A 23808-nucleotide genomic window follows, 5' to 3' on the forward strand; every position below is an offset into this window, starting at 1 on the left:
GGGCAGAAGCTGAGAACCCCTTCTCAGCAGGGATGGAGGCCACCCTGTTGCTGACGCTGCCACTGCCTAGCCCCCTCTACTGAATGGTGAAGGATGGAGGAAATTCCCAGCAACATGTGGCCCAGTCCTTGTAGCAACATGGAGGTCCAACTGGAGGATGTCCCTGAGCACTTTCTTTGGGGTTAGTCTTTTATAGTCACAGCTTGTGGAGTAGAGCCTATAGGAAATGGCTTTGGTGTCAGGCTGCCAAAGAAGTCCCAAGGGTTTTGCTTGTATACATTGAAAGTGATGAGGGTGGTGTTCTTCCTGTGCTTGGGGTTCTCCTGGCCCAGGCCATCTGACAGTACCCATTCCTGCTGGGGTCCAGCTTTCCCCAAACCCAAGCACCATCAGGCACATGTCTTCTAGCAACTGGAAGAAGTCCTTGCTCTCCATGGAGGACCCATCTTCCTTTAGCTCCAGTATTAGCACTCCAGTCAGCTGCAGGGTCTCCATCACCGTGTCTAGCAGTTCTTGGCAGCTGCCACCTTTGGTCACAGAGACAGAAAGGTGGCTGGGGGTAGTGGAGCTGAGATCTAGACTCCATAACTAAGTTCAGAGCTCATATTAGATACTTACCTAAGACTGGCGACTATGACTGCCTTTGTGCTCTCCTTCAGGTTGGTGCTTACCCGCTACCATATGATGCTGGAATGTCTGTGGGGTGCCCAGTGCGATACCAGGCAGCATGGGATATGGGTGGGTCAGCTGGTAGGCAACATTGTCTGGAATCATGTATTCTTTTTTCCTTTACTCAGCATTACTAGTGTTTTGGAGATCATCTACATAGTTGCATGTAATACTCATTCTTTTTCATTATTATATATTATTCCTTTGGTATGACTGTCAGGATTCATTCATGCTATTGTTGTTAGTAGTGTTTGGGTATTATAAATGACATTGCCATGAACATTCCTTTACATATCATGTGTTGTTTTTTATTGGTGTGAAGTGGAAAAGTCATATATTTTCAGGTTAAATATAATTGATTTTATGGTATTTTAAATGAGTACATGAAAATTTTGTTATATCCTGAGAGTAACGCATAATAAATATTAGAAAAGATTCTAAAATGATTAGAATTTCTTTTACTCTAGGCCTTAGATATAAAGTGGCATATAGTTTGTGATACTTTCAAAATGGTGTACGTATAGATGTTTAGACATAGTGAGGAAATAGATTATAAGACTTAAAGTAGTAGCTCTTTGGTTTACTTTATTAGCGCATTAATTCTGTTAACTATCGTGTCATGTTTTGTATAACTCCTTCACTTTACTGATGAATAAACTAAGGCTAGAGAGATTGAGTCACATGGACAAGGTCATGTAGCAAGTTGGAGCTAGAAACCAGATTAACCTGTCTACTTGGCAGTCACAACTTAAAGAAAACAGACTGAAAAGTGAAATCAGGGTATTTTCTTGAATGTGTCCAGCCATTTAAGTGGAAAATTTGCCTGAGTAGCTTTCAGAAATCATCAGATATTCTTTTGACTATTCACCAAGAATTGGCTTAGCGCAGGGAATTGCATGTTTGAAGCCCCCAAAATGTTACCACACTTTATCATAGTTCATCTTCCGTTTCTAAAATCTAAAATTTGCCCATCTGTTTTCTTAAACAGTACAAATGGAGTATAATTTAAGGGTTTTTTAAATTTGTTTTAATGGCTCAGAGTTGTCATTGTGAACAGCAGTCACTTCACAGAATATATGTGATTTCCTCAGAGACTTTTGCTGTGTAGGACTGTACTCCTAAATTGTCCTAGACTGATAAGCTTTTATGTCCCGTGTGCTACTTGTGATGTGTGATGTTTTGTTTTACCTTTGTTAGGTAATTCTTGTTTTTTGGCTTTCTGTGCATTATATTGACTCTGCTGTTAAAATCAGCATTGTTTGGGTGAGAGCTTAAGTATGGTTCTGTCATCTACAGACTAAGGGCACAGAAGGTGTGGCAGCTTTTTAAAATTTATTTTGAGTTCATCAACTAGTTCACTACTATGTTTCAGAGGACTGAGATGATCTGATAGCTGATTTCTGAACAATCAAAATGCAACATAGATTGCATATGCTGGTGCATCCTTATTTGGGGGATTAAAATCATTGTGTACACATTTTCTTATAAAACAGTGATACTGAAACTGAATTTGCTTAAGGATTCCTTCAAATGGGAAGTCCAATGGACTTAAGTAGGCATTTTCCAATTATGAAATATTTGATAGGATGGGCATTGAAATAAAAATAGTATATTAGGCGACATTGCCCTTCGAAAATGGCAGTCATAAAAATGAAACCACCTTTGAAATTATAGCTTTTTAAAGGACAATATAGAAGTAACATGGATTTGGTTTCATGAAAACATAAGTGCTTCAGGAAAACATTCATTTCAAAGTGAAATGCATTTGACTGCTTACCCAATTATAAACCACTGAATGTTAATTAAAAAAAAAACTGGAATGGGAGAGTATATTTGTTTTTAGATGACAGGAGATAATTGGGACGAAAGATAGATAGTTTCTATCCCAGTACATTAGGCATCAATATGATGATTTCTTATGTCAGTGAGGTTTGTTTTTTTTTTAAATTTGAAAATTCCTTTGTTTTAATTTGTGCAAACAGATTGTAATTCTGCATTTGGGGTAAAACAAAGAGCTTTCTGTAATTTTTTGCAGTTAGAACATCTTTGGGAATTGCCTTATGAACAAAATATCTTAGAGGCCAAAAGAGAATAGCTTTTCCTAGGATATATCTGAAATGCATCAGTGGTGGAAGTGCAAAATGACACAACCCCCGTAGAAGACAAATTGGCAATTTCTAGAAAAAGACCATTGCCATTACACTTCTATTTATACTAATTCCAGAAATGTATTACAGATGCACTTATGTACTTATGTAATACCATATGTATAGGAGTTCTCACTGTAGCATATTTGCAGTAACAAAAGATTGGAGGAAACACCCCTATTGTCAGTAGGGTACTGGTTAAATGAACTGTGGCATATCTATACAATGTAAAACTCTACAGCTGTGAAAAAAAAAAAAAGAAAGGATATTTTCTGTACTCAGATTTAGAAAGTTTTGAAACATACATTGTTATTTTAAAAGAGCACAGTTCAAACAGTGTATAGTAAACTACTTTTTGCATAGAAATAAAGGAAGGAAATAAAAATACATATTCATATTTGCAAAAAGAAAATTTAGGAGGTTATGCAAAATCTAAATTCTCTGGATGAGTGAGGTAAATGGAGTAGATGGGACTTTAACTGTATATCATCTAGATTGTTCTTAATTTTTGAATAATGTGTTGCTCATTAAAAATAGTCCTGTTTCATTTGTAAATCAAATGAGAGGAAAAGAAAGGGGTAAGTCTGCTATATTTACCACAAAATTAGCTAATTTTACTCCTTTATATCCAGAATATATACCTGGTATATATAGTAAGCACTGAATAAGTGTTTGTTACACAGATAAAAATTGAAGTCTATAATCTTTAGATGGTCTCTTTTAGCTTTTTATTTACTTATGTACTTATTCTTTTAGCTTATATTTTAAAATATCTTTTTAATATGAAAAAAAACCAGTAATGTAATCATGTGTTGATTCCAGTATAGAAATAAAGGAAAATATTTAAGTGGGAGATAATGAGATACATTGTTTAGTTTATTATCACATTATCAAATTTATTTGTATGATAGTGATATTAAGGAATTAATTATATTTTCTTTAACTTCATTGAAAAGTAAAATGAAAGTTCTCTATTAAATTAGGTAATAAGCTTTCATAATAAACAAATAAAAGTTTATGAAGTTTGAAGGCTAGGGGTGAGATGGCAAACATATATGTTTTAAACTGCCTTATCTTTTGTCTTACTTTATTTTCTCACATATTGGCAAATGTTCAGTCCTGAGATTATTTTAGCTCTATTATTATAGCAGCAGCAGCAGCAGCAATTCCTAACAGAAAGGCCTCTGAAAATATGGTATTAGAGGTTAGGGGATGGAGGAGGAGAATAAGGTGAGTGGCTTTTGCTCTTCCATTTAAGAGTCCAGGAATTTGTTTCAGCTGTTGAGTTGAAAATTTGAGTATTCAAATAAGTAGTATAAGAAATACTTAGTTTTCACTTTTAGATTTTATATATGTCACTTGTTTCTAAATTTCTTATGACAAGGATTTGACTGCCTTTGTATACTGTGTATTTTTGTGTAACACTGCCTTTTTAAAGAAAGCTATATATACAGAGAAGTGCACATATTAAAAGTAGATGGCTTAGTGAATTTTTCAGATGCCAAAAACACCCATGTAACCAGCATCCAGATAAAGGAAAAGAACATTATGTATGTATTTTGTATTCTATATGTATAATTGCACAGTATAATTTTTTTATGTCTAGTTTCCTTTGCTCAACGTTATGTCTTGCTCTTCATCTACATTATTGCATGAAGTTGTGGTTGGTTCATTTTTATTGCTCCATTCCATTATATGACTGTATCACAATATTTTTTTATCCATTCCATTAATGGTGGTTAATGGTTAACCAACCATTTGGGTGGTTTTCCATGTAATGCTACTATAAACATTCTAATACATGTTTCTTGATTAATATATTTGCATATTTCTTTTGAGGAGGTCTATCCGTAGAGTACTGAGTAAATGAACTATGGCATATCTAGATAATGAAATACTCTACAGCTATAAAAAAAGAAAAAGATGTTCTCTGTGCTATATTTGAAAACTATTTTTAGAAACTTCTTTTAATTATTTTGATTTTAAGTAGGATTTTTGTGAGCATCCATTTGTGTACAAGTTCTGAACATTCTTAAGGCCTTCTTAATACTTTTGATACTTTATATTATTTAGAAATATTGTAGATACATGTTCTGATTATGTGTCATTGTTATATTTGAAAAAAGTGTTTTTATATATTCTGATATTTTAATTTTTTATCTTATCAATAATGTATATTGAAAACTTCATGATTATTATATCATTCAATTTTGCATTTATATTTCATAATGAGAGTAATTGTCTATTTAAAAATGTATTTGTCTTTGATCACAGTGCTGAAATTAAAGAAAGGCAATTGTACTTGACTCTTAACTAAGTACTTAGATATTTTTCACTTGTCATTACATTTTTTTAGTTTAAAAAGCATCAAATTAAATATTATTTTATCCTGGCTTTTATTTTAATTCATGCATTTAAAAACTGAAATTTAGATAAAAGATAGTTTCAAAATAAATTCAGTATATTATTTATGAGTGGAGCAACACATTAGCATTGGGTTCACAATAGATCATATCGCTTTTATTCCATCTTACAAGCTTAGCAGCACAAACAGAATAATCAACATATTATTTGGCTGTCATCTGCTGAACAGAAACCAGAGATCACAAGGAGGTTTTCCCTAGCTGTGGTGATGGCCTTTTTGTTCCAAGCCCCCATCTGGGAGGGCCATGGTGTGTTATCATATGGAACGCGGGGTTTTCTGTAATCTGCTTAGCTGCACTGCAGTTTGAATCTTCATTCCATGTTTGTGTAATTTATAATTTTAATGAGACCATGGCTCTTGTGGGCTTTGAAATATATTAAAAGCTCTTTTGTGCATATGCTTTTGTTCTTGCTTAATAGGCTCAGTGTATTTAAAACTGATGAATTTTTATTCATGAATTTGGATGTCTGGGGATTAACCTAGACTGAATATCATTACACTCATATATTGATGGTTAGAAAGTTTTTTTATTGTTATTATTTTGTTTTTGTGTGTGTCTCTGTGTGTGTCTTTGTGATACTTGTTACCAGAAAAGGAAAGCACTTACATAATTTTAAAAGGCTAGGAAAAAGTGACATGGCTAGATCATAAAGAATTGATTTAGATTTTATCCATGTTATTTATTCATACTCATACTTCATCATTAGTCTTCCTATTTTAGATAAATAATAATTTAAAATAATTATTTATCTAATAAATAAGAAAAACAATTATGAAAAGGCAACTTTTAAATGAGTTAATACCTTATATACTATTGTTTATATTGAAATAATATTCCAGTGTCTGACAAAGACAGACTTTGTATTTTAATTGTATGACGTCAATTATCTGTTCGTACTAAATCTGCCATTAACTTTCTTGAATTAAGTTGGGTATGTGTTTTACATTTTAACTATTTGTAGTCTTCCTTATTTCTGCAAAACCCTTTTTATTAATGGAGTTTTTAACCTACATTGATGTACGTAATGAAAAGACTAATGGAAAAGCAGCTTTCTAATACTTTATGAAATTGGCTTTTTATTTTTGCTAAAATACTGAAATTTATTACATGCTTCAAATCTCTATTGTTAATACTTATAATGTATTTTTAAAAATGGAATATAGACAATCATATAGTACCTTAGAAGAAAATCATGGCCCTTTTTAGATCCAGACACGTTTTTTTGAAGTTGCTGTCTATTGGATTCAGCTAGGTAACATACAGACTTACTAGTCTTTTATGAAGTTGCCCAAGGTGTATTTTTTTGTAAAAACCTATGTTTTATAGACTAAAGCATTTTTGAAAGTATAAAACATCATTTTTTTTTGGTGCATGGTAGTCAGCAGTTTGGTTGGTCCCTTCTTCTCCCCCACTACCCTTAACCTAGAAATGTGAAATAGAGGCTAAAATGACAACATTTTGTTCTTTTCTAAGCTTATCTATCAGCTTTGACACTGGAATGTTTGTTCTTCTAGAATACCCCTCTGCATTAGTATTTTTTATTCGTTGTGCAATTTCAGTTTGGGAATTTTATTAAAAATGTATGATCTAAAGCAGTGCTGTCCAGTAGAAATATAGTACAAGTCACTTATATATTTTATTTAATCCATTATATCCAAAATACTATTATTCAACAATATAAAATTTTATTATTTTTTGTACTATGTCTTCAAAGTCCAAGTGTGTAGTTTATACTCAGAATACATCTCAATTTGGACTGGTCACATTTCAAGTGCTCAGTAGCCATATATATTTAATAGCTACCTTATTGAACAGTGTAGCTCTAAAGTACTACATATAAATATCATAATAGAAATGTATATTTTTTGCATTCCTCATTAATTTTCTAGCTATCTTCAGGATGACCAAAGAATGTTTATGGGCTATCTAATTGAAATTCCACCCAGTATTTTTTATAGCTCTACGACTGATACTGTTGGTATATATATATCTGCCTGATTAACACACAAAATTAGAATTATATTACCTGATTCCTGCCTACTTATCACATATTGTATAGATATGTTTAAATAAATATACTGTGATAATAAGGAAACAATGGCTAATGTACTGGGTGTACTAGGCTCCTCAGCAACTGTGGGCAAATCAAACTTGTCAGATGTATTTCAAGTATGCCAAGGAGCTTAGTTTTACAAGAATCCCATGGCAAATCTTAATATGTTTGTTTGTTTTTTAAAGTAAAGTTGAGGACTCCTCTTCGCATTCTTAGAATTTTTCTGCATAGTTATTTGTGGGAATGTATATCTTTCTTTTCACATAAGTTTGCTTAGAGCTCATACTGCCTTAAACTTCTGGAAGAAAAAGACTGAAAATAAAGTTCTCTAGGATTCTGTATATTTTAAATGCTCTGTATATATTCAAATATAAGGAGAGGGAATGTGTTTAAGTACTTTAGAAACACGTAGTTAAGAACTATAAAATCTTGAATTACAATTGATTTGAATTGATTAAAATATTTTAAAGTATAAAATGATCAAAGTGATGTGTATAAAATACCATCACTACACCTACTTTATAAAAAGTAGAGACTTTTTATGTAACTGGCCTTCTTGCTCAAGTATGGTTTCGAGAGAAAATCCGGAGATTTCTGAACTTTTCACATTTTGAAATTTTTAACACTTTAAAATTTTGAGGGAAATGAGCTAATTTTTATGTAATCTAACTTTTATGTAGATATTGCTTGATGCCTGTTGTATCCTTTTACTCACTTAAATTTTTATTGACTTCTCTGTGACTTCTGCATTTAAAGTGTTGACACAAAATGTTAAACTATTCTTTAAACAATACCTCTAGTTTCTTGGAGATGATAAATCCATCCATTGATTTCCTAATTTTATTATGTACACAGTCAATTGTAATCCAAGATTACAGCAAACAAGATGTTAATTTCGAGCCATAATCTATGTACATTTCAATTACAGAGCATGATTGTTATAGAAGCACAGAATAAAAAGGAATAACATTTGTGCTATCCTCACAGGAGCTGTCAATAAAAGATGTAATAGGGGATTTAGGAATCTGGAAATGGCCAACTAATTTATGTGAATCTATTTTATTTCAGCTAGAAAGACCAAGCTCTTTTTCGTCTGCACTGCATATTGCAGAGCACAGGCTGTCTATAGAAAACCAGGCGGCTGCATATGGATAGTCCCTTGATATCATTCACTTGCTGTGTAATCTTATTATGCAAAGTTCTAATCTTCACCTAGAATGAATGCCTCTGGGTCAGAATATAGTCATATCAGGGTTTTTGAGGTCATGTTTTGTGATCCTTAGCTTATTCTTCTAAGTAGAGCTGGGATTTAAAGGGTATTCCCCAGACGCTAGCAGAGATAGACAGCAGAACCTGCTGCCTTTTTGGAAGACAAGACCAACATGAGGTCCCTGGTAGGATTAAACTTGATTTGTAGCTGTAGGATTTTTTAACAGATGTATTATTGGACAGGGAATAGGGGGCCACCAGCACAGCAAAATTGAATCACGACTGGCATTCTCAGGGAGTTTGCTGCTTGCGAAAACAGCAGCTGCATGTGGATTTGACTTCTTTCAGGTGAAGCGACTTCCAGTCATTTGGAAAGGATGGGATGAAAAGGAACCTTGGTGATAATTTTGATGTCTGCAAGATTTAGTACCAGTGTAATGGGATTATCGGTAACACCTTCACTGCAGAAAAAGCCACCTGGCGCTGTAACTGGCAGCAACTGAGAACTAATCCTTTCCCATCTCTTGGATGTCATTCATGAAGCTCAAAGCGATTTCTACCCTGCTAACTGTGATTAATTTTATAAACAACAACAAAAAATCAGGTGATCAAGGCGAAGAATGTGCTTTTTATTATTTTTAATGTGTAGCCTTATTATAAGCTATATGACTTACAGATTATGTAAGGCATACATAAACTATCTCATGTAAAATTTATTAAAATTTTCAAATAAAAAAGTTGATTAATAATATCTTTTATACTTTTTCCAGTTGAGTGACAGTGTATTTGCTATTGGTAAAGATTTACATTTGAGATTAAATATTTAAATACTTTAGTGTTCTTTTAGGTATAAGGTCATTATCACTAAATTAATCAAAATATTTATTGGTGTAAGGAATTTGTCATACATTTTACCTGTTTATTAAAGACTGGTTTGATTCCTGATTAAATGTTTCTAGTGAGTTAAACCATTTTTAATGATATAAAAATAGACATTTATATTTTTGATAATAAAGGTAATGCTAGCTCAAACCAAGGAAAAGAACTTTCTGTGAAAGTATATGATTTTAATATATAAAAATCCTAAAATAGTTAATACTGAATGACATTTTTTAAGATCAGAAATTCTTAGTGAAAGTTTTCCTTTTGCAGGTAAAGGTTTTATTATTTGCTCTAGAATCATGTATTAGTTAATTGAGTTTTTTTTTAAGCATTTTATTTCAACTAAAAACTTTATCAAGTACTTTGTTTAGAGGTGTTAATTATTTTAATATTCTTCTTCTACATGGTCCAGAATAAACTGAAAGAAAATGAAGTGAAATTATCCCATCAGTCACCCAAAACAGTATGCAACATAACTGCCAAGACTAGAAAAGATAATTAGTGTTGTCAGTGTTATGATCCTAGAATACTTACTTTTAAAATATTTATTCATAGAACTTGATTTTTATCTTGTTTTTGATTTAGTAGCTTTTTATTAAAAAAATAATTACAAAACCTTAATTTAAAAGTCTTAACTATATATAGGTGAATAAAATAATTTCTACAACTATAAGAATTAATAAAATCTAATAACCTATTATGCACAATGCATTGGTTTACTTGTAGCCTCTGTTTACATATAGGACATTTTATTCTTCTTCATAGGAGATCTTTATTAGAAAATCAATAAATATAATAAATTTATGTAGAGATCTTTGATCAAACCTACCTAGCAAATTTGTTTTTATTAATGGATTTTTTCAAACTGGTTTCAAGCTCATGTATTCTAAAATATGTTTCTTCATTTGTTGTCACATTTTAATAACAATATATTTACTGAACTGCATTATGTTAGTATATAAAGGAAGTTTTTAGCCTTCTATTTGTATTTTTAGTATTTGAAAAGGTATCCATTTAAAATTCTACTATCACAATTAAAAGGTCTATCCATGGAATATATGAACTAAATTCCTTTTCTTATCCTGATAACGTAATCACTTATTTTAAAATACAAAATATTTCGTTTATGTGTAATTTCAAATTACTTTGCCAGCTAGTGTATTTTCTCAGGATAACTTTATAGTAGTTAATAGTATTTTATAATTATTTTTTAAATGGATTTCCTTTCAAAACAAAATTTGTCTCAAAGCTAACATAGTATATACTTTCTGGCTTTTTAAATCTGCTATTTATTGAATGACTCTTGAGAGTTAGTATTTTTTTCCTTCTCTGTTCCTAGGCAAATTAGAGATGGTTATTTCCTTTAGAAAGCCCCAAATAAACCATCTTAATTAAATTCACTGTAAACATAAAAGGTCTTCTCAATGATATACATTCTTTTTAGGTAGATTCAAATGAATTTAATACCTTATTGATAACTTATGAGAAATCTGACTTATCTTTAAAAGCTACAAATAATTTATTGTCACAGGTGACTAATAATATTAGTAAAAGTTAATGGAGTTGATTCTGGACATAAGAGAAAGGGGTCTAGACTGAGAGAAATGAGAAGAAATTTTTGAAAAGGAATAAGTCAGGTATAACAAAAGCAGGATGAGAATCATAGGAATTCTTGATTATTTAAGAGATTCTAAACTTTTTTTTGTTTTTTGACTATTTATGAGACTTGGTATCTCTCCAAAGAGCCATACATGAACTGTAGACTGGCACAGTGACAGCTAGCCTATGATAATGCTAAATGATATTCTTCCATTTGAATGAATACCCTTCAACTCTTGATTGCACAACTTGTATATTGTTCTGAAATAAATGAATCATATATAGTCATTGGGAGATTATTGGTGGATAAACAGGATGGTTTTGGTATTTCAGGCTTTTGGAAGCTGTTATTTGTGTTAAAAATGTTAACTGCTTATGGTTTATAAATATACAATGAGTTTTGATTTTTGGAAATATATAAAAAGTGATTTCAGAAAACAACACTGGATTTTTGAAAATCATTGAAACGTTAGCATGATAAAGTTTGATGATGAAATTCATAAAGTTCTTCCTAAGTTAACATTCAGTTTAAAAATAACAAATGGATAAATTTTGTCAAATTCCTGAAGATACTGAGTTTGTCTCAGTTGTCTCAAATGACAGCATAATGTCCTTTATGACGCTTCCTTCCTGGGAGCTTATTAAAACTATAGATTCTGCAGCTTTGCTCCCACAGATTTTCGTTCATTTAACTCTGATGGGAGCCAGAGAATTTGGTTTTTCAATTAGGTTCTTAGGTAATTTTGATGTTGCAGTCACATGTAAAGCAGTATTCACTACTTTAAACCTTAAAGTGAGGGCATTTATTTCCTCTGGAAATGCATCAAAATAAATAGGTTTAAATAAAGTCTTCATAGATTATGGGGATCAGAACTCCTTAATTTGTAATTCTAGAAAAATACCCTCTGCACAAGTCTTACAGTAGATTTAACATTATGGATTTGAACAATTCATGAGCAGCCCTGAAGGTGATTTTGAAATGGCAGGAATTTGAATTACTTTGATGGAGAAGCTGCTGTGTGAGAGTGAATTATTGAGCTCTTGCGCAGAGTACACCGTTCAGCATCCATGTCTTAATGAGTCTGTTGTTCTCTTCTTGTCACAATATCTTCCATTCAGGGTCTGAAATGGACATATATCTTTCAGTTCTTTTATATGTAATCATATGGGAAAAATGTATTTTGTGTAGACGTTTCTAAATTTGAGAAATCACAGAAGTCTCAGGAATGTCATTCTTGTCCAAATGAAGGTAAATGTAGTAAAACTATGATGGTTGGTAGTTTCCTGATTCATATCTCCTCACCTTTCGTTAATGTGAACACTTCTTTAAATACTAATATATTCACTAACTGTTCTTCTCAAAACAAAAACAGTTATGATTTTAATCACTTCTTTGGCTGCTTATACTTTAAAATGAATGAATTTTTGTAAATTGGCAGTCTTGATTTACATTCTTTACTGTTTTTCTCTCATATTTCTGAAATAAAATGCTTTCTCTTCTTTTCAAAAGAAGTCTAGACCTAAACAATCAGTTGGATATTTTTGTTTTGTTTTTGGTAGCTTTAGGTATCCTGAAATCACTCTAAGGCTACTTGCATGATTAGATATTAATTAAGATCTTAGATTATACCCCTGTTCTTAGAAACTTATAAGGATAGAGGAATCTCTAGTTTCTTTTCAGCTTCTAGAGTTCACTCTGCTTCATCTTTATAGTTGGCTTTAACATCAGTCTGACTTCTCTCTTTCCCATGCCTGTTTATTATAGTTTCCAACAAATTTCTTTATTTTAATTGAAAGACAGTCTAGCATAGTGGTTGACTTGGGAGCCCACCTGCCTCATTTTGAGTTCTGGTTCTGCCGCCTATGAGCTGTGTTATTTTGAATGGTTCTTTAACCTCTCCGTCCCCCAGTTATTTTTTTTATCTATAAAATGAGATACTTAAGTTCTCATAGATTTATTGTAAGAACTAAATGAGTTAATATAGGTAATTAGAACAGTGCCTGGCACACGGCAATAACTACTATTTAAGTATTTGTTGTTGTTGTTATTTTGGTTGGTATTTGAGGTTTTCTTATGTGTAGTGAAAGAAGCCATTATTACCTACATCCCACTTAGTGTTTTCTAACTTTGTTATAGGAAGAAATCTCTTTATCTATAATGTAGATAACTGTTGAAAGCAGTTATCAACCTTTGCCTTTATGTGAGCATTATATGGAGCTTTAATATATATACTGTATTCTTTATTTACAGTATTTACTGTATACTTTGTTTCCTATATTATGTAACACAGTCACAATTTTTAATTTTTCATTTCTTTTTCCTCACATTTCTGTTAATTGATAGAGTACATAAGCTCTCCTTTAAAGGAATTCTTTACATTGATGAATCAATTTCTGAAAAATGTAAATGTGATAGAGAATAAAAAGCAACAAATTCTGTTTCCTATAGAGTAAGAATTCTTTATGCTAAAGTTTCCCAATTTTTTTCATAGCACACATGGAATATGATAAATTAAATGGCACACAATAGTAAATGACTAGATGAGCAAAGCCCCACAAGGCTAGTTATGGCCACTGGCTACCCTAACAGCTTAGAGCAGTGGTTCTTATATGCTGCTGTGCTTCAGAATCACCTAGAGGACTTTCTAAAACACAGATTGCGGAGTGACACTCACTAGTTTTCTAATTACATAAATCTTGAGTTTGGCCTAAGAATTTTCATTTCAGACAAGTTGCCAGGTGATGCCCATTCTCCTAGTCTGGTGACCACACTATGATAAACACTAGTTCAGTGTGTTGGTATCCTGGTGTGGTAGATGGTAGGTCTCAACCAAGCTGTCCAGTGTCCTAATCCCTAGAACCTGTGACTGTATTACCTTACATAGCAAAAGGTAGTTTGCAAATATAATTAAATTAAGGATCCTGAATGACTATTCCGGTGGGTTCAGTGTAATCACAAGAGCCCTTAAAAGTGGTAAAAGGCAGAAGAAATAATCTGAAGGAGATGTGACTATGGAAGAATGGTCTGAGGGATTCAATGCTGCTGGCTTTGAAGTTGGAGGAAGGGGACCATAAACCAAGGAATATTTGCAGCGTCTGGAAGCTGGAAAATACATAGAAAGGATTCTCTCCTAGGACCTCCAGAAAGGGATGCAACCCTACCAACACCTTGATTTTTAGCACAGTGAGACTTACATTGGATTTCTGACATTAAAACCATTAAGATAATAAATTAAAAAAAAATTTTATTGTAGTTGCCATACAATATATCAGTTTTAGATGTACAACATAGTGATTCAACAATTCTGTACATTACAAAATGTTCAGCATGAGAAGTATAGTTACTGTCACCATACAAAGTTATTACAGTGTCATTGATTATATTCTCTATGCTTTACTTTTCATCTCCCTGACATACTTTATAACTGAAAGATTGCACCTCTTAGTGCCTTTCATCTATTTGGGCCAATCCCCCACCCCCCACCCCCATCCCCTCCAGAAACTTCCAGATTTTTTCTGTATTTATGAATGTATTTCTGCTTTGTTTTTTAGCTTCCACATATAGGTGAAATCATATGGTATTTGTCTTTTTCTGACTTATTGCATTTAACAAAATACCCTTTAGGTCTATCCATGTTGTTGCAAATGGCAAGATTGCACTTTTTTTTTTAATGGCTGAGTAATAAATATTTCATTGGATGTATGTATGTGTATATATACACCATATTTTCTTTATCTGCTTGTCTATTGATGGACATTTAGATTGCTTCCATATTTTGGCTATTGTAAATAATGCTACAGTAAACATGGGTGTATATATCTTCAAATTAGTATTTTTGGATCCTTCAGGTAAATATCCAGAAGTGGAATTACCGGTTTGTATGGTATTTCTATTTTTAGTTTTTTGAGGAACCTTCATACTCTTTTCCATAGTTGCTGCACCAGTTCACATTCCCACCAACAGTGCATGAGGGCTTCCTTTTCTCCACATCCTGGTCAACACTTACTCTTTCTTATCTTCTTGATATAGCCATTCTGACTGGTATCAGGTGATATCTCATGGGTTTGATTTACGTTTCCCTGATGGTTAGTAATATTAAGAATCTTGTCTTGCATCTCTTGGCCATCAGTGTTTCTTCTTTGGAAAAATGTCTAGTACTCTGCCTATTTTTTAATTGGATTATCTGTGGGACTTTTTTTCATGTTGAATTGTATGAGTTCTTTATATATTTTGGATATTAATCCTTTTTCAGATATATCGTTTCTAAATTGCCGTCTCCCATTTAACACATTGCCTTTTCATTTGGTTGAGGGTTTTCTTTAACTGTTCAAAAACTTTTTAGTTCATGTAGTCCTACTTTTTTTTTTTTTACTTTTGTTTCCTTTGCCTGAGGAGACAGGTCTAGAAAAATATTGTTCAGGCTGATTGCTTGCATGTAGCTGTCCTGTTTTCCCAACATCATTTATTGAAGAGACTGTCTTTCCTCCATTGTATATTCTTGCCTTCTTTGTCATAGATTGACCATATAAGTGTGGATTCATTTCTGGGCATTCTATTCTATTCCATTCATCTATGTCTCTCTTTTTAAGCTGGTACCATTTTTTTATTTTTATTACTATAGCTTTGTAGTATAGTTTGAAATGTAAGATAATAAATTTGTGTTTTCCAAGCCCTAACTTTGTAATAGTTTTTTACAGCAGCAATAGGATACTAAGACATCTGTAACCAATTCTCAGTTTACCAGCTGGCTTTATGCTGAGAGTTCCCAATCTCTGCTCATGTCCTCAGTGCATGAGACTGAGAAAATAAAAATCTGGAGCAATAGCTCCCTCATTTTTCTATCATCAAACTGACAAAATAACCAGTATTTGAACCCACCTTGTTTTCCTTCTTACTATGTTGGAGAAAGTGTCCCAACTTCTGTTAAAAGCCAATATATTTTTGTTTGATCCCATCCTCTCTGGCCTTGATTGATTGATGCATGTGAGTCCATGTGTGCCTACCATGTGATGTATTTCTACATACGTTTATACCTGTGTAACCAATACTTGGGCCCAAATATGTGCCCAACAGATTTAGTTATTTTTTTTTACCTCTGTCATCACCACTTACTTTTGTTTGTATTTAGCCTTCATAAAAGAGAATAATATAAACTGAATCATATAACGTGTGGAATCATACAGCTTTTGTGTTTGTCTTTTTCACTAATAATATTATGTCTGTGAGATTTATTCATGTTGTTGCAAGTAGCAGTATTTTATTCCTTTTCATTGCTGTTTAGTGTCCCATTGTATGAATATACCACAACTTATTCATTCTCTTAATGGTTGGTATTTAGGTTGTTTATAGTTTGGGGGTATTCTGAATAAAGCTGCTATGAATATCCTTTTATGTACCATTTAATGAACTTAAGCAGCTCTTTCCATGAAATTCTATTTGGGTGTAATATTGCTGAATCATAGGGGTAGGTACTGCCAAACACTATTCTGAAGTAGTTCTATAAATTTATTCTTTCCCCAGCAGTGATTGACAGTTATACTTCAAATCTTTTTTAGCTTTTCATAGTGTCTTTGTAATTTAGCCACTGTGGTGATTTTATGGTAATATCTCTTATAGTTGGCAATTTCCTGATAACAAATGATGATGAACTTTTCATATCAGCCAGTTGGTTATCCTCTTTTGTGAAATCTCCATGTTTTTTGCCTAGTTTTTGTTAAGTTGTTTGTCTTTTTTAAAATGATTTGGAATTCTCTGTATATTCTGGATGTCCCTTTTCCAGGCACATATCTAGATATTACTATCTAGATAAGTTATTCCTCCCTGTCTGTTTTTTGTTTGTTTTTTTGCCTTTTTAAAAATGGTGTTTTTGATATACGGAAGTTTTTAATTTTAGTAAAATCAAATTGATCAATCTTTTATGATTAATATTTTAGCCTTATTCAAAGGTAATGAAGATAGTCACTATTTTCTACATGTTTTAGTACTTTCCCATTCATATATTTGTAATCTATTTCAAATTGATTTTTGTATTTGATGATGTTATGGGTCAAGGTTTTTTTTTCCCAGTATGCATATTTCATTGACCTGGCACCAGTTAGTAGAAAGATCAGCCTTTTCCCACTGAACTGTATTAAAACCTTTGTTATAAATCAGATAATCAGAAGTGTAGCTCTTTTATTTGGTTCTGTATCATTGATCTGTTTGTCTAGATTCACTACATATAACACTCTTCTGTAAATTTATCATAAATTGTGATATTTCAAGTAAGCTTCTCCAGTTTTATTCTATTTAATGTTTGTCTTGGCTATTCCAGGTTTTTTGCATTTCTATATATACACCTTACAATGAGCGTGCCATTTTCTACTGGAAAAAAATACTGCACTGGAATTGTATGAAATCTGTAGACCAATTTGAGGGGAATTGATAACACCGCAAATTCTTCAAATCCATGAACCTAGGTGTATCTTTCTATTTGTTTAGGTTGTCTTCATTTCTCTCAGCAGTGTGATGATCTTACACATTTCCTTTGACTTTGTCTCAGCTCTTCAGTGCTTTTTGGAGTTATCATATATGGTATTTTAAAATTTTGTTTTCTAGTTGGCTTTTGGTAGTATGCAGAAATTCAGTGATTTCAGTGAATGAATGAATGAATGAATCCAGTTTCAATTGTTTTTTGCACACTGATCTTCTATCAAGAGACTCTGATAAATCACGTTTATTCTTTTACTGTGTAGAGAAATCCCATTTGTTAATGATGAACTTTTAACTTCTTCCTTTCCAGAAAGTTTCTCTCTCTCTCTTTTTATTTAAGTTTATTTTGGGAGAAGCAGAGACGAAGGGCAGAGAGAGAGGGAGACAGAGAGAATCCCAAGCAAGCCTCCCACCATCAGCATAGAGCCTGATGCAGGGCTTGAACCCAGGAACCATGAAGCCATGACCTGAACTGAAACCAAGAGTTGGACGCCCAACCAACTGAATTACCCAGGCGCCTCTCCAGTTTTTATTTCTATTTTAGTGAATTGTCATGTCATTGATTTACCATTAATATGATATAAGCACTAAGATTTTGTTATTGTTGTTAGTTGTTGTAGATAATTCTTGTGGGTTAAAAGAAGTTCCCTTTTATTCCTAGTTTATCCAAAGTGTTGAATGTTATCAGATGCATTTACTGCAGCAGTGTGGGTGGTCATGTGATTTTTTAAAATCCTATTAATGTGCACAGATTGATTTTAAAATATTTTGCCAACTTTCTATTCTTGTATTAAACTCCATTTGCTCATGCTCTTTTTTATATACCATTGTATTCAATTTGCTAAGTTTTGTTTAGAATTTTTTTGTATTTATGTTGATGAGACAATTTGTTTTGTAATTTTCTTTTCCTGTTATGCCCTTGTCAAGTTTTGGTATCCAGGTTATACTGACTGCATAAAACCAGATAGGAAGTATTCCTTAATTTTCATTCACTGACACAATTTATGATTGATGTGATTTCTTCCTTAAATGTTTGGAAGAATTTATCAGTGAAGCCATCTGGGCCTGGATTTTTCTTTGTAGCAGTATTTTTAATCACAGATTAAATTTCTTGTATACCTGATAAGAGTGTCCAGATTTTTTTTTTTTTTTTTGAGAGAGAGAAAGGAAGTGGGAGAGGGGCAGAAATAGAGGGAGACAGAAACCCAAGCCAGCTCTGAGCTGTCAGTGCAGAGCCCCATGTGGGCTTGGACTCATGAGCCCTGAGATCATGACCTGAGCTGAAATCAAGAGTCAGAGGCTTCACTGCCTGAGCCACCCAGGTACCCCCCAGATTTTTAATCTATTTTGTCACTCTTGGTAAATTGTATCAATTAAACTTAAATTTAACTTAATTTATAATGTTAGAGTTTTTAGGCTAAAGTTTTTGATAATGTCCTTTTATGATCTTTAATGTTTGTCAGATCTCTTATGTTGACTCTTTTTTAATCTGTATACTGATAATTTGTGTTCACTCTCACCCTGTTTTTTCCTTGATCAGACTTGCTAGGGTTTATCAGTTTTACTAATTTTGTTAAACAACCAGCTTTTGCTTTCATAGATTTTTGCTATTGCATGTTAGCTTTTTATATCATTGATTTGTGTTATTATTTTCTTTATATTTTTTGGTTTTAATCTGTGCCTCTTTTTGGATAAAAGCTTAGGTCATTAATTTTCATCTATTTTTATTTTATTCATTAAAAGCTATACATTTTCTTCTTCTTGCTTTAGATGGCTCCCACAGTTTTGGATGTGTCATAGTTCTCTTATTGTTAGGTAAAAACTGGGAATTTTTTAAAGATGTGTGTTTAACTTCCAAACATTTGGAAATGCTCAATTATCTTTTTGTTATTGATTTCTAATATAACTCTTGTTAAATATTTCAGAAAATATATTTTGCATGATTTTTGATCCTTTGAATTTTTAAAATACTTTTATTCTTGTCAAATACTTCTTTTTGTGTGTAGTACAACCTTAAAGCCTGTTTGTTCTCATACTGATATAAATAAATGGTGAGTCTGCATGGAATTTCTTTTACTGTCATAATTTATGTGGCTTAATATTTAAAGTTTGTGACTAGGAAATGTTTTTTTCTTTTAACCTAATCTGACAATCTTCATCTTTTAATTGGCAAATTCTTTTAGATTTAATGGGCAATATTTTTGAAGTAAGTCTACCATCTTTCTGTTAGTTCTGTGTTTTTGTCTCTGTTTTTCTTTTATTCTTTCTTGTCTTCTTTTGGAATCAAAGTATTTTTCCTCACTCAAAATTTTTTTCTTAGCTTATTAGGTATATAATCCTTTTTCAAAAAAATTTTTATTAATATTTTTATTCTTTATATTATATAACATGAATTTTTGGCTTTTTATTCATTAACTCAAATACCACTGTCACACTTTTAGAACTGTGCAGAAACTTATTTTAACATCATTTAAGTCCCTTCTGCTTTTTGTGCTGTTGTGTATTGGAGAATTCAAATTGTCCCATAGCCCTTAAAACATTGTTGACATTGTTTAAATGGTTTTGTTATCTTTATCCAGATATGTACTCTGTGTTTTCTTTGTTCCATCTTGCATTTACCTGTTTCATTTTGTTTTGGCCTGAATTACTCCTTTAGTTAGTATGTATTTTATTACAGGTGCACTGGCAAAAAGTTTTCTCAAAATTTGTTCTCTGAAAATGTTTTTTAGTTTGCTCTAGCTTTTAAGGGATTTTTCACTGATTCTAGATTTACAGAATCTAGAGAATCAGTTATTTCGTAACTTTAAAGATCACATGGTGTTTTTTCTGGTTTCCATTTTTCTTATAAAAAGGTAGCCATTCCATTCCATTCTGTTGAACAGACAAAATTCTTCATTTGAAAATAACTTAGTTTGTATTTCTGACCACTTTTAAACTTTTCTCATTGTCTTTTTTTTTTTTCAGCATATTTTTTTAGAGAAGTTTAAGGTTTACAGCAAAATTGATGGGAAGATGCAGAGATTTCCCATGTACTCCCTGCCCCAACACATGTATAGACATCCCATTATCAACATCTCCCTCCAGAGTGGTATACTTGTTAGAATTGATGAGCCTCCATTGACCAATACATCATGATCATTCAAAGTTCATGGGGTACATTACAGTTTATTCTTGGTGTTATTCTTAATGTTACTTCTGTGGGCTTGGGCAAATATGTAATGACTTGTTTCCATCATTACAGTACCATAGAATTTTCTTAACCGTAAAAAAACCTCTGTTATCTGCCTATTCATCCCTCCTTACAATTCCTGGAAACAACTAATCTTTTTACTGTCTTAACAACTTAGCCTTCTTATTGCCTTAATTTCAGTAGTTTTACTGTACTGGGCCTGGATGTATTTTGTGTATTTCTTTCGTATTTATATTGTTTAGCGTTTACTAAATTTCTTAAATTTGTGAGTTAGTGTCTTTTATCAGTTTTGGAAAGCTCTCTACTAGTGTTTCTTCAAAATATTCCTTCTGTCCTATTCTCTTTTTCTTTAGATCTCTGATTATACTTGTTTCTTGTATTGTCCACCAGTTTTCCTCTCTGTGCTTCATCTGATTACTTTCTCCCAACCTGCCTTCTAGTTCATTTGTCTTCTGTTAAGTTGAGTCTAATCTGCTAGTAAACGTAATGAACTTTAAATTTTATTTATTTTATTCTGCGGTTGTGTGTTGTGTAGAATTTTCATTTGATTTAAAAAAATTTTTTTCTTTATTTTGAGAGTGTGCTCTTAAGTGAAGGAGGGGCAGAGGGAGGGAGGGAGAGAGAGAGAGAAAGAATCCCAAACAGACCCCTCACTGTCCACACAGAGTACGATGTGGGTCTTGATCTCATGAACCGACCCTGAGATCATTACCTGAACCAAAATCAAGAGTCAGACTGAGCCATCCAGGTTCCCCTCATTTGATTTTTTAATAGATTTTATTCTTTGCTCAACCTCACCATGTTTTTTTGAATGCTAATCAGTTATTTTCATTTTCATATTAATATCTGAATCACCTGTTTTTTCTGTTGTGTATTTTTTTCTGTTGGCTTTCAGTTACTTTGTTCTATTTTATTACCTGCCTTGATTGAATGCAGTCACTTGGTCCTATTTTATAACATGGTTATAATAATTTATTGAACTAAATTAAAACTTATAATAATCTAATTTTAAAAACTGTCAGGGGATTGAATAGACATTTCCCCAAATAAGATATATAAACATACATTAAGCACCTGAAAAAGCTGCTCAACATCATTGGTTATTAGGAAATGCCAATCAAAGTCACAATGAAATATCTCTTTACTCTCACTAAGGTGGCTCTATTGAATGTATAGACAATAACAAGTGGTATTGGTAAGAATGTAGAGAAATTGGAATCCTTATATATTGCTGTGTATGTGAAAATATAAAATGGTACAGCCACTTTGGAAAATGGTTTGGCAGTTCCTCAAAAAGTTAAACACAACATTTTCATGTGACTCATCAATTCCACTCCTAGATATATCTAAGAGAATTGAAAACCTATGACCACACAAAGCTTGTACACAAATGTTCATAGCACATTCTTTATAATAACTAAAAAGTAAATACAACCCAGATGTCCATCAACTGATAAGGGTAAACAAAAATGTTGTATCCATGCGTTGAAATATTGACAGCCATAAAAGGGAATAATGTGCCAATTTATGCTACAACATTTATGAATCTTGGATACATGTCCCAGGTAAAAGAAGCCAATAAAAAATTCCACTTATTGTTTGATTCTATCTGTATGAAATGTCTAGAATAAGCAAAACCATACACACATGGTTGTAAAAGGAAGGGGAGAAGGAATGGAGAGCGACTGCTAATGGGTATAGGGTTTTGGGGTTTGGATTTTGTTTTCTGTTCTCTTGAGATAATGAAAATATTCTGGAATTAGGTAACGGTGATGGATATACTAAAACCCTCTGGATATATTAAAAACCTTGTGTGGCTTGGTCATTTAAGCATCTGACTCTGATTTAGGCTCAGGTCATGATCTCATGGTTTGTGAGTTCAAGCCCTGCATCAGGTTCTGTCCTGACAGTGCTGAGTCTGCTTGGGGGTGAAACCACTGAATTTCACACCTTAATGAATTTAATGGTATATGAATTATATATCAGTTTTTTTTAAGATGGCCTTCTATTCTAAGTTTATAAAAAATATTGTAGGAGTTTTAAATAATGTGCTCTTTCTATGAAAATTAAGTCTTTTACTTTTGTTTTTCTCCTGCAGGTAGATGGTGTATGAATAAGTTACTTTAATCCTGTCTAGGGTTGGTTATATTCTCTGTTAAGGCTGATCTATTTCAGTCTTGCGCTCACACCAGTGGTAACCTTACTGTAGTCCTAACATGGCCAGCCTTGGAGGGTCTTGAAATCTAGCCACTGTCTCCCTCACATGGTGTGGTTTTTCTGTGGTGGCTGATACCTTTGCTTAGGTTTGTAGCCTTTTATCTACTGCTTTCTGCTGGTGTTCTGGGAATCACACTCTGCTCAGTGGCAGTTTAGGAGAGACTTCGGTTCCTTCCTGTTTGCAGCTTGACCCTCATGTGCCATCTACTTTCTTGGCTAAGTGAGCCTGCTACTTTCTGCTAAAACTCTTATTTTCCTGTGCTGTTAATTTGTCAATACTCTCAGAGAAAAGGCCAGGTGAATGTGGAGCTTGCCTCATGTTCTTCCATTCGTTCATAGATCCTAGCTCCTCACATCTTGCCTAGATTGCTGCCTAATCCATCAAAACAGGTATTTTGTATATTTTATTCAGATTTTTATAATTACTTTATTGTTTTCCCCAAGAAGGGTAATCCCGTATAAGCCACTCTTTCAAAACTGGCATTAAAGTCCTCCTCTTGCCTCCTTTCTTCAATATTCAATCTATTTCCCCTCTCTCCTTTTTCCCCTCTCTCATTAGCAGTTACGCCTCATCATTAGCCTCTTTCCCTGTGGGATTCTTAGCATTGGCTGTCAAGCATGCCACTATGTTTCTGTTTTAAAAAACCTGCTCAGTGCCATGTTCTGTTATTCTGCCGCAGTGGCTCTCAGCTGAGGGTGGTTTTGCACCCCAGGGAACATTTGGCAATGTCTAGAAACATTTTAGTTTGTCACAACTGGGGAAGGGGACACTACTGGTATCTAGAGGCCAGAAATGCTGCTAAAATCCTACAGTGCCTAAGATAGCCACCCACAACAAGGACTTGTCTGGCCCCACGTGTTAGTACTGCTGAAGGTGAAAACACCCTGCTCTACTGGTTAGCTTGCCTACATGGCCAAAATGTTCTAAAGATTTGACTATTTTG

General features: G+C 32.9%; 1 protein-coding gene and 1 pseudogene across 5 annotated transcripts in view; one reads left to right on the plus strand and one right to left on the minus strand.

The window, feature by feature from the left end:
• IMMP1L (inner mitochondrial membrane peptidase subunit 1) overlaps nt 1-23808 on the plus strand; it is a 73849-nt gene that overhangs the window by 14738 nt on the left and 35303 nt on the right. For 4 of the 5 annotated variants that reach the window (XM_077772820.1, XM_077772819.1, XM_077772822.1 and 1 more), the window contains exon 3: nt 8853-9108. The exons of the other annotated variant lie outside the window; for it this stretch is intronic. In XM_077772820.1, the coding sequence (XP_077628946.1) occupies nt 9033-9108 (76 nt within the window). In that variant the 5' untranslated portion in view covers nt 8853-9032. The remainder of the gene's footprint in view (nt 1-8852; nt 9109-23808) is intronic. 5 annotated transcript variants of the gene reach the window in all.
• LOC144238960 (lipid transferase CIDEB pseudogene) lies at nt 24-774 on the minus strand (annotated as a pseudogene).

Source organism: Crocuta crocuta, unplaced genomic scaffold (assembly GCF_008692635.1).
Source record: "Crocuta crocuta isolate KB4526 unplaced genomic scaffold, BGI_CrCroc_1.0 scaffold382, whole genome shotgun sequence".
In the NCBI taxonomy this organism is placed as follows: domain Eukaryota; kingdom Metazoa; phylum Chordata; class Mammalia; order Carnivora; family Hyaenidae; genus Crocuta; species Crocuta crocuta.